Raw genomic sequence first — 14,166 nt, 5'->3', positions numbered from 1 at the left:
TCTGGCAGGGGTCTTTGGGCTGACATTTTTAAACAAAGGAAAAAGCTCATTTGACAATGGATCTTGCAAGAGCAATTCCAGATGCCTTGAAGCGAAGACTCTTCTCAAGCACCGGTGTTGTTATAATCACCAGGGGAGCTGCTGCCTCGCTAACTCTCACCATGGCATTATAAGTCTCCGATATTTGGGATTTGGTTTTAGCTGCTGAAGGCACTTTATTGGAGGGGGGTGTGAAGGAGACCATCTCCTTTGTTTGTTTGCTTGTTGTTTCAGAGGAGATGATGGACATCATCTTGGCCAATGCACCTGGGACTGAACCAGGGAATTTGAGAACTGAAAGGAGAAGCAGTTGGGTCTTGAGCTCAAACAATCCACAAACTTTGCAAGTTGGGGCTCCTGAGAGAGTCAGGGAATGGACATTTAATCAAATTTGTCTGCATTATAGCTGCTAACAAGTCACGGTCAGTTGCTGGGCTGCTTCAGCTGATGAGCTCTGCAAACTTGGAGGTGGAAGGAGCTTTATGTGCCTGAAATTTGGTGTGGTTTTTCCAGCCATATTGGCTGCAAACAAAAACAAAATAAAAATCTCTCTCGACAGACCTTCGCCCACTGCAGTTGCAAAATGTCACAGATTAGGTCAAGGCCCTCACTGAGACATGAGCTGAAATCCCATTCATCCTGTTTAAGTTAAAATGTTTTACCTTCGGGGAGGAGGGCTGGGGTGAGGGCTGAGGCTGCTGGCAGTTCACCCAGCACAGCACATCGCAGACCTGCAGGCACGAATTTGCCATGGAGCAGACTGCTGAGGATCTATGACGTGTACCAGCTGCAGAAAAGTGGCCTGGGGAGAAAAGAATGACACGAGGAGACCCAAAACTTTATCTAGATCTCTTACACGTCCTGTGTGTGACGTGCTGTTGCACAGAAGTTTTGAGGAAGTTCCCTGCCCATGTGAAGGTGCCATCCCTTTCCCATGATTTCTGTTCCCCAAAATGCTTTTTCCCGGTGTCAGTATTTGCAGCCTGGCTCTGCTCATCTCCATTGCAGAGCTCTGTCCAGGGCTGTCTCCATGACAGCTGCTCTTGGTATGGCACCTCCCTCTCCTCCTTAATTCTTTATAACTAATGTGCTTTGCTTTAAAGGTCCTCTCAGGCCTTCCTCCCCACTTCTGGCAGTCCCTGCAGTTTTGGTCCAGCCTCTGATTTGCCCAGCATATCAACCTCCACCCGATAGGTGATACACTTCCAAACTAGGACATCTGTGCCTTCTCCCCAGCAGCGCTGCCCTCTTTTCCCTCCCTGCCACAGAGCCAGCTCATGGTTTGGTTGCTGAGGTAGGGAGACCTGGGCACCCCAAGGGGCCTTGTCTCTGTATTGAGGTCACACACTCTTTGGGATAACAAGGGATCTGTTCCACATTTGGTGCTGGGAAGTCCCTGGGAAGTCTTGGGACTGTTCCTGTATGAGATCACAGGAAGCAGGGAAAGAACCTGCTGGGAGCTGGCCTCAGAGCACTGCTCCAGGACCTACATTTTCTCAAAGAAATTAAAATCCTGGCATTGGGTTGGAGGAAGCATTCATAGGATGGATCAATTGCCCTGAATTCCAGGAGAAGTAATACAAAGGACCCTGCAGTGACGTTGGGTCTGTGCATCAGCCAGAGCCCCAAACTCAGCTTTTACTCATTTCTTGACGTCACACCCTGGCAGGTGCCACAGCCTGGCCTGGCACAGAGAGCAGCAGCAGCATTGCACAGGGATTTGCCTCTCAACACAGCAGCCACAAAGTCCACTCCAGGCACTGGTGTGGTTGTGTGTCAGTGCCTCTGCTGCCCCACACCTCTTCCCATTGCCAGAACACCCCTGGCTGCATTTGAGCCTGGAGGGCGTTGCACAAGTGACCCTGCTCTTTGGAGTGTACTTATTGATCTTGTCCCCTCTTGTTGACACTGTCCAATCCAGAAGTAACTGGCCCTCACTCTGAAACCAGTGTCAGTGTCAGCTCTGCAGAGTGAGGACTGGGCGAGTCTTCCTCTTAAAATCAGCCTGTCCCAGGCCTGGGCACAGAGGGACCACAGCACTGCTGAGCAGAGAAGGGGCAAATCTCCTTTTCAGGTTAGAACAGCGCTTTCATGTTGGGGAACAGGGGTAGGAGAGAGCAGGTAGAGTGGGTCAGGGGATGGCTGGTCCTGTCCTGGGCACTGTGAGGACATTACTCATCATCCCAGCAGATCAAGAACAGAGCGGGTCAGGAGATGGTATGAGGGGAGGAAGGGAGATAGAGAAGGGATGATGGCCAAGCTGAAAACTCCAAACCTTCCTGTCCTTACCCCTCTTATTTGATTGCTTTGCTTGAGGGCATTTCTGTCCCCTTTCCCATTTGTTCTTTCTGTGGCTGATACTGAGCTGGCCAGATGATGCTCTGGAGGCAGAGCAGCCAGCATAGGACACTTGTTTTCCTCAAGCAGTGCACAGCCGCCCTGCCCAGCTCTGCCCAGCTCTGCTGAGCACAGCTGGAGGGCAGAGAAGAGATCAGGGGGGCTGTGCAAGGGAGAGAATGCTCCAGGCTGCTCCTGCCCTGACAAAGCAGCTTTGCCATGGCCATCCCCACACTGCCTTTGCGTTGCAGTGATTCCCTCTGTCTGAATTAACCCACTGAGTGCTGGGGATGATGGATGTGTCCCCCCAGCACCCCTGCCCCAGCCAGGGGGCTGCCCAGAGTTCAATGGCTGCTGGACAGAACTTGTGGTTTGTAAGCTGGATATCCTGAATCTTCTTGCCAATCATTAACCTGCTCTTTCAGGGCAAATGCAGCTTGGTGAGAGTGCCAGGGCAGCAGGTAGGCACCAATTAAATCTCTGGCAGGATGCAAGCAGTGCACGTTACAGCAGTTGCTGGCACTCCTGCTCTTGGCAATGCCAGTGTGCTTCCTGCTGCTGGCTCTCCGTGCAAACAGAGGGGAATGGAGTTAATGGGTGACCACAGCAGGGCAGCCAGTGTGTCCTTTGCAAGGGTCATGTTTGGGAATTTCCTTCTCCTAGGGTTTCAGGTGTGTTTACTATGCACAGTGCTCTTCATTGACAATTTCGGGCCCACATATGGGGTAGTCTCCAGGTTCTCTTCATCAGCTCATTCCTTGACTTCTTTGTTACTTATGTGTTAGTTTCCCTATTTTTAGAAGATTGATCAAACACTATAGCTGTAGTAATCCTAGAGCTATTCTTGTCCAGAAGGATGCAGAAGAGGCTGAACTCACACAGGGAACACAGAGTGTCTCCTCAGTGTAGTTGTCACGGGGGCAGCTCATGGCAGCTTCTCTCCTGATCCCATGCTCTGACATGAATGGCTTGGTGAGGAGATGACCTGGGAAGATGGCCCCATTTCCACTTGGCAGTAGGTAAGAGGGGAAAAACTATTCAAGCTTGACCAAAGTGCTGGTGGGAACATGACTGCTGTCATGGGAAGTTCCTCCTTGGCTCAGATACAGGGCCTGTTTCTTCTCCTCTCACTGCACTGGAGGCCTCAGGGCCTGAGCTCACATTTAGATGTCTAAATTACAGCCGATGAGGACACCCTTCCCAGCCAGAATTTGCCAGGATCTTTGTGTAGGTCCTGGCCAAGGGCTGATCTCCCTGTTTCCCATTGTAGTCTGGAGATTGGCACTGAAGAGGGTGATTTACTCATCCCTCCAAACTGCCCTCTGGGGGACTCTTTTCTCTTGGCCAGAAAGGTATTTTGGGGGATCTTCTTTTGGCCAGGCTGAAGGTCTCCTTGTGAATCCTATCCCTCAGAGCTTGCAGACAGCATATTCCCCGTGGCTTATCCCTCCACTGGCACTACAGGAGATAATTAGTGCGTGGCTAAGTCATATGTGCTGAGGGTCAGGGAAGACAATGAGGCAGATTTTCCCCCGGAGTAAAGAGATGTCAACAGAGTTGCACTGCAGCGAAATGATGGGATCTGTCAGTGACCCTGGCCCTTTCACTGAGCAAACAGCCCGGGGCAGAGCCTTCCTCCAGAAGAATGGCATCGTCTGGCAGCCAGGCACCCTTGTGAACGCACACGTAGGGCTCTCCCAGGGCCTGCTGTCCCCAGGAGCCTTCATCCCACACTCCTGTGCCCGGTGTAACTCCTTGGAGGCCACTCTTTGGTGTGTCTGTGAAATCAGCACTCGGTAGAACAAAGTACCTGCCCCTGGGGACAGCAGGGGGAGGAACACAACTTGGAAAAGCTGATTTCCAATGGAGTTTTGTGCTATTTCAGGAGCGCTTGGAGATAGTAAAATAGAGCAAAACCAGAGTGGTCACCCTTGACACACACAGATCAGGTGAGGACTTGTCCCTTTGACATCCTTCAGCTCAGTTCTTCCAGTGCACAGGCATTATCCATGTTAATTAAAAGGCCCATGGTTAATTCTGTGAAGCAAGGTAGATCTCTGGCTGTTTCAGAATGCTTCTTGGAATGGGGAAATTCTCTTTGCATTTATGCTCCACATGAAAGCTGATCCATATCTCCAGCCTTAATCTCCTTTCCCCTGAGTCTGTCACCAGACATTATACAGCACAGTGTAGAGACCAAGAGGGGACACACCATTGGTCTGGGCTATGAAAAGCAAGAAAAAGCTCTTGATTTTTCAAGGGGGTCTTCCAGTCCAGGATAATTTCAACAAATTGTGATGGCAAAAATAAGCCCTTTTGACAGTACAAGTCTTGTGCATTAAAACAAAGTAATCCCCTTTGGTTTTACCTTGATGTTGCTATGCTCCAAATGCCAGCATCACTCTTTATTCTGCTCACATTTCTCTCCAGTTCCAGGTAGAAGACCAAATGTCTCTCACCCTGTTGTTGGAGCTGAGTCTGTCAAGTGTGGCTCCTTTTGTGCCACTCCCTAACTCATATCTTTGGGACTAGCACCCCCTTATCTGTAAAAGATCACATACCTAGGTGATATTCTAATGCAGCAGTGGATTTTTCCAGTTGCTCCACCTGGTGAAATGTGCTGTGGACTGAGATTGCCATGCAGCCAATTATCATTGTAACATCTGTGCCCTGGCAGCTGAAGGCAGCGTGTCCATTGATGCTCTCAGCTCTGCCCTGGCAGAGAGCCCCAGCATGCTGATGTGCCAGGGTGGTGTTTTCTATGGACTCTGAGTTAGAGCCTTGCTCTTCCAAGCTGCTTTCAGCATGTGCTTCCTGCACTGCAGCCTGTCCGAGAGCTGGTTTGTAAAACAAATGGTGTATTCTGGCAGAGAGGGTTGAGACAGCTGGGAGAAAGTAATGGCTGGGCTGGGAGCAGGCTTGGAGTTGCATTCTGGAGCCATCTGGCTCTTTTGATGAGCATTTCCACACCTTCCTCTATGGAGGGAGTGGGGAACATGCTCCTGAACAAGGTGCTGCAGCCCAGCAGAGCCCAAGCCCCCATCAGGCACCCTTTGTGCCTCCCAGCAAGGTGCAGGAACCAACAGGCACATTGCAGCAACAGGCACTGCATACCCTTAAATGTCCTTAAATGCCTCTCTCTTGTGATTACCTGACTCCAGAGGCAGCACAGCAGTGAGGGCCACCATGCCCAGGGCTGTCACAGGCTGTGCTCAGAGATTTGAGAACGTCCAGAGGAAGGTGTTGCACTGGGAGTCGAGGCAGAATCACCCCTCTTATTTAGGCTCCCATGTTGGAATGTGTTGGCCCAAGCCACTGCACAAATGGGTTAGGGGAGACCTACAGTCAGAGGGATTCAAGAGGTCTTTGCATACTGTCAACATTCATTTAGAAATTGCTCCACATGTGGCCCCAGCTCATGCAATGAGCACTTGACCGCATCCTGTAAAACAGGGCAGCGCCTGTTTCCTGGGAGCTCTACCAAGCCGTCTCCAAGTGCTTTTAATTTACTAATATAACTAGTGAGATGTTCCTGCTGTGTCCTTGCGCCGTGCCTCCCAGGAGAACAGCTTGTCAGGGTGTTAAAAAGATGCCAGTGTGCTTCTGTGAAGGGCTTCCTATGGACAATGATTTGCACATCCCAAAGAAAAGTCCTTCTCAGATGACGCATGTAACATTGCAACTATGTCCGAGCCTAATGATTATTTTCCACATAAATGGAATTATATTTGCCTTCAGCAACATCGGCCACTGGGACCTCTTTCTAAAGCTGGCAGCGCTTCCAAGTCTCTAAATAAAGTGACACAGACCTGAGGTAAAAGCTTGGGGTAGAAAGCAAACAGAGATGTTCTCATGAGAAGAGCAGACAGGGTGGGTTTTGGTAAGATGGCTAAAATGGAAGAAAATGTAGTAAACCAGAGGGTCTCATGTGGGAGTCCCACTGCGGTCTCATGAGTGGCACTCAGTGTGTGTTGAAGGCTCCTATAGATCCCTGTTAAAATGGGCAACAAAAGGTTTTGCCTGTTAGTCAGAGCCATCCCAGAGAATGAGTCATAGCCAGTGGGAAAGGCGATGCTCCTTCCCGCAGCGCCGCAGAGCTCTGCCGCAGAGCTCTCCCTCTCCCATGGAGCAGCAGCACGGGCTGGGAGGTGGCACGGGCTGGGAGGTGGCACGGGCTGGGAGGTGGCACAGGCTAGGAGGTGGCACAGGCAGTTGTCACACCCGCCCTCTCCTGCTCTTTCGAGGCACATCTGGCTGGTAAGATGAATGTGTGCAGCTCAGCCACACACATCTGTAGTCCATTGGAGTGTGGATTTGGGGGACACAAGGTGCTTGCCCATTTTTTAGGTTGAGATGAAGCTGTCAGTGATATGTCCAGGGCAAACCCCAGGGACTGGATGAGCAGGCTGGCGAGGGGTGAGTCCCCTTGGGTGCCATGGGTGTTTGTGCTGAGTGTGTGGCACTGCTGGAAGCAGCTGGTGGAGCACTGACTGCTCAGCATCCCTGCTGAGGAAGGTGCAGAACAGGCATCTCCTCTCCACATCTCCGTCTGTCAGGCAGATCCCACTGTCCATCAGTAAATCGGCTTCTTTCCAGTGTGGAAAGCCTGTGCTGGAGTGCTGGGACTCTGGGCCTCAACTCACGAGACTTTCTGGGTGAATAAGAGCAGGTGTCAGACCAAACCACACAACACACTCAGAGCAGTGGGTTTAGAGGGAGATGTTCACCTAGCAAATCCTGGGAAGGGACTTGTCCAAATCCTATCCAGGCTCGAGTGCCTATTCAGCAAGCTCAGACAGCTCATCCTGTCAAGTGGGGGTGACCCTCCAGACAGCATCCCAGGGCCAGGAATGGTTGTCACTTCATGAGGTTGGTCAGCAATCGAGTAAGAAATGTCTGCTGTACTTTTCAACAGAAAGATTTCCAGACTGCAGTTCAACAAGGTGAAGCTTGAAGATGCTGGGGAGTACAGCTGCGAAGCGGAGAACGTTTTAGGGAAAGACACCGCAAAAGGCAGCCTGAATGTGAAAAGTGGTAAGTGAAGAAGCCAGCAAATGTCTCGAGCTGTCTGCCATTCCACAGAAAGGTTCTGCACATGGTCTGTCTTGTATTTTGTTTCATGCTTTCAGGATATCGAGTAAAACAATCTTGGGAGATAAGAAAAATGCAGCTTAGCATAAATGTTTATCTTTGTTATCTGTCACTGGCGATGTGGTTAATTTACATTTTAAATAAACTTACAGTCTATGTATTTTTTAAAAAAGGGGTAAGGAGGAAAGAAAGCTGGTGGGCTTGATGTTTTCATTTTTTAAAGAATTTCTGAGAAGCAAAACTCACCAGAAGACAAGTAATTAGACCATAGATTTGTGATGAGTGAAGTTGCTTCTGGTTTTCATCCTAGAATGTGTGCTCCATCTCTTAGAGCTCAGCGGATGGAGTCTGAGGTTAGGTGGTTTTATTATTATCTTGGTCATAATAATTATATTGCTTAACACGATGGTTTGGATGCACCCTCCGGCTCAGAAAGTCCCTACAGTGGCTGCCAGAAGCTGGGAGGGCACAGCCAGGGAGGGGGTGACTGTATTTCCTAAGCTCTTCCTCCTGCCATTCACAACAGGCACTGTGGCAGCCGGGCTGTGAGCGCTGGCTCTGCCTCTGGGCTCTGCAGCCCCTTGCTGGGATCCAGGTTTTTGTTCTCTCACCAGCCTCATCCCACTGTGAGGGAAGGTAGCTTTCTCCTGCTGCTTTCTGGCAGTATTTTTTCTCTTAACTTAGCGTGTTTGCCATCCTGAATCTTTTGTTCCGTGAAGCTGCAGTGTCACACAGCCTCCCCTCAGCCTCAGTGCTGGCAGGGTCTGGAGGAAGGCCACCCATGCTCACACCTCCCTGCCTTCATCCTCCACGTCTGTGAACTCAGCCCTGCTGCTCTGCTGGGTTTATTTCCAGTTCTGATAGAAAAAGGTGTCCTGAGTAAGAAACTGAGGCAGTGCTCTCGTTTTTTCTTTCTTGGTCACTCTCCGGCTGTCCCATGCCACACAGACTGCTCCAGTTTGATGGGAGCTGCATGTGCAACCTCCCTTCCCCATGTGCAGCCATCAGAGCCCTGTCTGCCTGCTCTGCTGCCCCTTCCCCAGCCCAGCACCCCTCTCACAAGAGGAGGAAGGAGTGTGGTTGAGCAGTGCCTGCTGCAGGGCCCTGCCCACCAGGGACACGCACGCCTGGCACCTGCCAGGGCTCGGCTCTCCCTGCCCAGGGAGCCACCCTGTGTGCCAAGGACCCTCCCAGCAGGGGTGGGCTCCCTCCTGAGCTGCCCGATGTGTTAAGAGCTGGAAAATCATGAAAGACACGCAAAGATCTCGCTGTGAATGTGGTGGGTTCCCTGCCTGGATGAATCCATGCTCTCAGCTGCCGTGCCACTCTGCCCTTGGATGACTGCTCAGCTGCAGGCACACCTTGCTGCTGTTTGCAGACCACCAGCACAGCAGGGCCAGCTGAGCCCCTGCAAGGGCAGACCAGGTGACGCTGATCCCTGGAGGCTTTTGTGGCCCTGTCACCCCTTTGCACTCTTTTTTCCTCTTTCCCTGGAGCTACCCAGAGTCAAGCAGCTGTCCTCAGTATGAAGGCATGTGCTGTCCTGGAGTGTTCCTCTCCCCTTACTGCTGGGCCGTCCTGGGGCCTTGCAAGCTTTCCTCACTTCTGCAAGCTCCCTTCTACTGTGGTACCTTTCAGTAGAAAACTCCTCAGGGCATCTGAATGCACATGTGTGTTGTTCCCTGTCTCTTCTTCCCCAGCATCCTTAGCACTGATCCTGTTGTGGCTTCCATTGCAAAGTGCTCTTTGCTCTATTCCAATACCACTTTTCAGTTTCAGAAAAGCAGCTTTTCAGCCATACAGATCTGTTGCAAGTCACCAAACCTACCACATCTTTAGAGAGAGAGACAGAGAGAGAGAGTGGCTGCAGAGCAGAGACCCCTTGGCACTTAGAAAATACCCCTCAGCCAAACCCTCACCTCACCCCTCCTCTACAATTCCAGCATTTCCACAAAGCTCCCAGCCAGAAATAAATGCTTTTGCATTGAGAAACTTTGTGAGGGTGTTAATTTCGGAGGAAATGCTTCTGGACTTAGTCAAAATATACTGCAATATATTGCAGATTTTATGACTTTGAAGTAAATTAGATGCTTTCTTATAAAAAATATCCCATTTCTCAGTTCTCATGATTGACTAGTCTAATGTTGATATCACATGAGGGCACAGCTCAGGTGTGACTGTTTCAGATTCTTTTTTTCCTCAATTTCTAGGCATCTCCTCAACTGCCCTGCCCCTTATCAAACTCTGCAGAAAAAAATCAAGTTGTACAAAAAAATATTTCTGCTTCTAGCTCTTTGTGGTGGTCCCACCCCTGTCTCTGGCAGGACTGCACCCCCAGCCCAGGCTCCTGGGGCTTTCTCCTTTGTGCATCCAGAGGATGTGAGGGACTTCTCCAAAGGTGCTGGTGCTGCCAGCAGGGTTGAGTAGAGCTCCTGTTGGTGTCATTGGGGTTCCCAGGATCCTGGTTAAAAGAGAGGAAATCACTCCCTGTGCTTGTCTCCCCTAATACCTGGGGTCCTGGCCTTCATCTATTTCCTCTTCCTCCAGCTCTTGTAGAAGCATTAATTTGTGCTGCAGAACTTCACATGGGATGGAGGCTCTTCAGAAAATCCCACATTTTCTTAAACTCCACATTTTCCCCACTACCATGTCCTGCCATCCCATCTTTGCACTCTTGTGGCCATCAGGGCTAAGGAAACCTCCCACATTTTCGCTCTTCTCCTGCCAGGTGAGCCCTGAGCCATCTCTGCCTCTTTATGGTGACACGAGGCCCTTCACAGCGAGGGGACATCGTGCCCTGTGCCACCCCCTGCAGGGACACTCCTTGTCCTGCCTGTGTCACCTCAATCCCCTGCCCTGAACCGGCACTAACACCTTGACAGCCCCCAGCCTGTGTCCCCAGCAGCACCTGCCCCTCTGCTCCTCCCCACAGTAGCTAAGCCCACCCTGCTCCACTCAAAAGAGATATTTTGTTCACTACTTTCTTACCTTAATTTCCCCAGGAACAACGAAAGCACCACAAGTCTTACCAGCCTCAGAAACTAAAATAGTTGTTATGGAAGAAGAGTGTAAGTACCTCTCCCCCACTCCCCCCATATAGCTGCTTTCCCCTAATTTATTTGCTATTATGAGACATTTTGCATAAATGCTTTATTGCCTCCCGGAATCTTCTTTAATCACTCCTTCTGTCTGATTTTTCCCAAAGCCACTGGTCTTTCTTTCCCTAGATCTTAAAAAAAATCTGATTTATATTGCTGCTGTCTATCTTGGAGAGGGAAAATTTGATAACTATTGCAATGGCAGCTTGAAGAACATGCTACTTAAAATTGCAACTGAACTTTAAGCATTCCCAGCTCTTTCAGTACATGGAGTTATTGATACTTGCAAGATGTGCTTGTTATGGCCTTTGATTTAACAGGGTTTTCTTTTATCACTTTGTTTTTGTGTCTGGGTTTGGGGTTTTTTTGAGGATAAAAACAAAATAGGCTGTAGGAAGTACAAGAAAAAAGACATGAGTCTTCTAAGCATAGGTAGTAAGAAAATTGCAGAAAATCCATCCATGCCCTGCCATCCCATTTTTTTCTGAGTCTCCAGAAAGCAAGAACAGATTTCCCCAAATCCTTAATTTGATTTATTGTGGCTGAAATGCTTTTTAGCATTCCCTCCTACTCAGTTGTCCCAAAAGCAGTAGAAAATGGGCACAGAGCAATAAAAATCAAGGAGGGGATACAAGTGTAGATTAGAATCCTGGTGCCTGGATGTTGGCTCAGCAATTTCTGGTGGGGGGTGTTATGTCTGTGTCAGGGGGTCTCTCTCCAGTGGGAGCCCACCAAGATCCTGGCAGAAGCCCTGGGAAGCCAGGACCAGGCAGAGATTTTTTTTATGTGTGTGTTTCCATCCCAGCTGCAGATGCCCAGAGCTGAGAGCACAGCTGGTTGTGCCTCACTGTTGGCAGTTCTGCTCTGCAGATTTTATGGAGATGTTTCCTCCTTTGAAAGCTCAGTCTTTTATGAAGTTAAAGGAAATCTGATTGCAGCCACAGCAGGCAGTGGCCAGGTATTCTTTAAAAGCTTTTCTGATTAGAAAACTGCACTTAAAATGTGCTCTTGTGTAGTGCTTAGCCTTGCATTGCACCAGAGATACCAAGCTGAGGTACAGCATCATTAATGCCATGGCGACACCATCCTTCCCCGGGATTTTCCCTTTGTTTTCACCAGAAGAGATCCATGCTATTTTTTGCATCATATTGGATTAATGCTATTTTCTTAAAACCCAAATCTCAGAAAGGGAACACAGAAATTTCCCCTTTTGGAAACCTTCTTTCCTTTGTGGGTGCATCATCACTTTTGTTTTCCCCAATGATGGGAAGAGATGGCAAAGTCCCCAGAGTTAAAGCTGTAACTCACTTTTCCCTTCACATTCCTTTTTTGCAATATCTCCCAAGTGTTATCTGAACAACTCAGAATCTCTCTGATTTTTATGGTGATTGATGTTGTATCATAGAATTGCACGTGTGTACAGCACATGGGGAAGTGATGAAGATGCTGTGAGGTGGGATGATCTGGAGAGCAGACAAGTATCTCATTCTTGTAAAAGTCTTGCATTTCTTTTCAATATCTGTATTCAGAGTCACCTGTAGGTTGTTCCTACTCTCGTTGTTTCACTGAAATCTTGTAAATCACTTGCTAGAATTCAAACCCTGATGCCCCCAGCACCTGGTTTGTGAATAGCATGAGGCTCCACACAGCTTCATTTGTGCTGCAGTAGCCTCATTGGTGCTGAAGATGTGTTAAAGGAGACACTGTTTTGTGCTTGTCACAGCCTAAGGTTGTGCAGTTGGGTGGTCACAGTGGCTCAGCTCACAGGCAAGGACTTGCAGGGATGTGGTAACTTGATCGTGTGCCCTGACGCAGAGAGAAAAGTCCTTTATGCTCATTTCAACATCCAGAGGGCCCAGAATGGTAATGTGATCCTGTCACAGTGCAGCATGAGGCAGCCAAACAAGGTTCAGGAGTCTGTGGCTATACATATGTTGGGTAAACAGGATAGGAACCTGTGCTGACATTTAGGGTGTTCTGATGGAGGCAGAAATGGAAGAAGGGTCAGAAAAATCTGGAGAGCATGCAGAGATGGAAGGTTTATGCAGGACAGAACTAGTAAAACACTCTCAAAGATTAATTTGGAAAAGATAAGATAAAGTTTGAAGTCTCTGAGAAGGTCAGGTAATCCATTGTGCTTGTTTTCTGCTGTTGAGCTCTCTTCTAGTTCCTCCTCTTGACTTCAACAAGCAGGTGAAGCCCTGAGGGTAAGGAGAGAACGTGGGCCAGGTGGGGGAAGCGTGGTTTGGATACTGTCAGGATGCAGGAAGACGTGCCAGTGGTGGGCAGGTGCTCTAAACCAACACGTAGATCATTGCTGCTGCTCACCTGGACTCTGCTCTTGCTCCTGGCTCACTCTGCAGCTGGGTGAGTGCCTGGCTGAGTGCTTTATCAGCCTCTGTGGGCTGTCAGTGCCCTTGGCTGAGGGTGCTCTGCAGCAGAGAGAGGCTCGGGGTCAGGGGAGAAGGTGAAACAGGGAGAAAGAGCAGAACAGGCAGTGCTGAGTTGTGCTGGGAGCAAGAGGATTGGGGGATAATGTGAAGCACCTGAATGAAAGCTGGGCTTTCTGGGTTTAGTTTTGAGGCCTTTATTTCATCTGCTGGGGATCACAAGCCCTCCCTAGAGTCCCTCTAGAGACCTCTGTGGGAAGGGTGCCTGAAACAGTCCTTTTTTCTCCAATAAAGTCTAACTCTCCACACACCAGTTTGGGTCCACAGATTTCACAGCTGTCATCCTGGTGATGCCATTGGGCTGTTTGTAGCCTCATTTGTGTAGTCCTTGAGGCTATCCCCTCCAGTTTAATCCCTTCCCTGCTGCCCAGCATGGCTGGGTGTTGGAAATGTTCTCCTCACTTTGCCAGGTGAGCTTGGCCTGATGGACTTGCATGATTGCAGTGGCTGTGCTGTGCTTTGTGAGTTCCACACCCCACAGGAACATGTGCCACGTGGTTATGGTTCAACCAAGCCCCCAAACCTGCTCTCAAATCCAGCCTGGCATGGCCTTTACTGGGTGACCATGGCAGACCTACCTGTGAGTTGGCTGGTCTTAATTCCCCTTTTTTCTTCACCTCCTTATTCCTCTCTCTTTGTCCTCTCCTCCTCCCTCCCTAATGCTTTGTTCTCAGTCCTGGGACTGCAGGCCAGCTGGAGGTCTGACCTCCTGATGGCTGAGCTGCTCTCCTACCTGTGAGTTGGCTGGTCTTAATTCCCCTTTTTTCTTTACCTCCTTATTCCTCTCTTTTCTTTGTCCTCTCCTCCTCCCTCCCTCCTGCTTTGTTCTCAGTCCTGGGACTGAAGACCAGCTGGAAGTCTGACCTGCTGATGGCTGAGCTGCTCTGTAGCTGCACAGCTGTAAATAAACTGTGTGTGAGGCTCACTTCACCAAGGTCCAGCATCCCAGACGACTCTGGACCAGGCATGCAGTTGTTAAAAGTATTTGCAGTGGCCCAGGCTGATGGGGAATGCAGCTAAACACAAAATAACTTGTGACTCTGGGAATGATCCCACCAGTGTGGTGGAAACCCACTGCAATCTCCCTTGGCATCATGCTTAGAGGTGCTGGTGTGTGATCTGCAGCCACGTGGTGTCAGAGGGCCACGCTT

The 14,166-nt window shown here is 49.7% G+C and overlaps 1 protein-coding gene across 6 annotated transcripts in view; it reads left to right on the top strand.

Annotated features, from left to right (window-relative positions):
• NRG2 (neuregulin 2) overlaps positions 1–14,166 on the top strand; it is a 155,832-nt gene that overhangs the window by 103,538 nt on the left and 38,128 nt on the right. For 4 of the 6 annotated variants that reach the window (XM_039704400.1, XM_039704398.1, XM_039704399.1 and 1 more), the window contains exons 3-4: positions 7,292–7,410; positions 10,470–10,535. In XM_039704400.1, the coding sequence (XP_039560334.1) occupies positions 7,292–7,410; positions 10,470–10,535 (185 nt within the window). The remainder of the gene's footprint in view (positions 1–7,291; positions 7,411–10,469; positions 10,536–14,166) is intronic. The other 2 variants (XM_039704401.1, XM_039704402.1) reach the window with 1 other exon arrangement.

The sequence above is a fragment of the Passer montanus genome, unplaced genomic scaffold, assembly GCF_014805655.1.
Source record: "Passer montanus isolate IOZ18808 unplaced genomic scaffold, ASM1480565v1 scaffold174, whole genome shotgun sequence".
NCBI classification, from domain to species: domain Eukaryota; kingdom Metazoa; phylum Chordata; class Aves; order Passeriformes; family Passeridae; genus Passer; species Passer montanus.
This window is presented reverse-complemented; position numbering and strand designations above follow the sequence as displayed.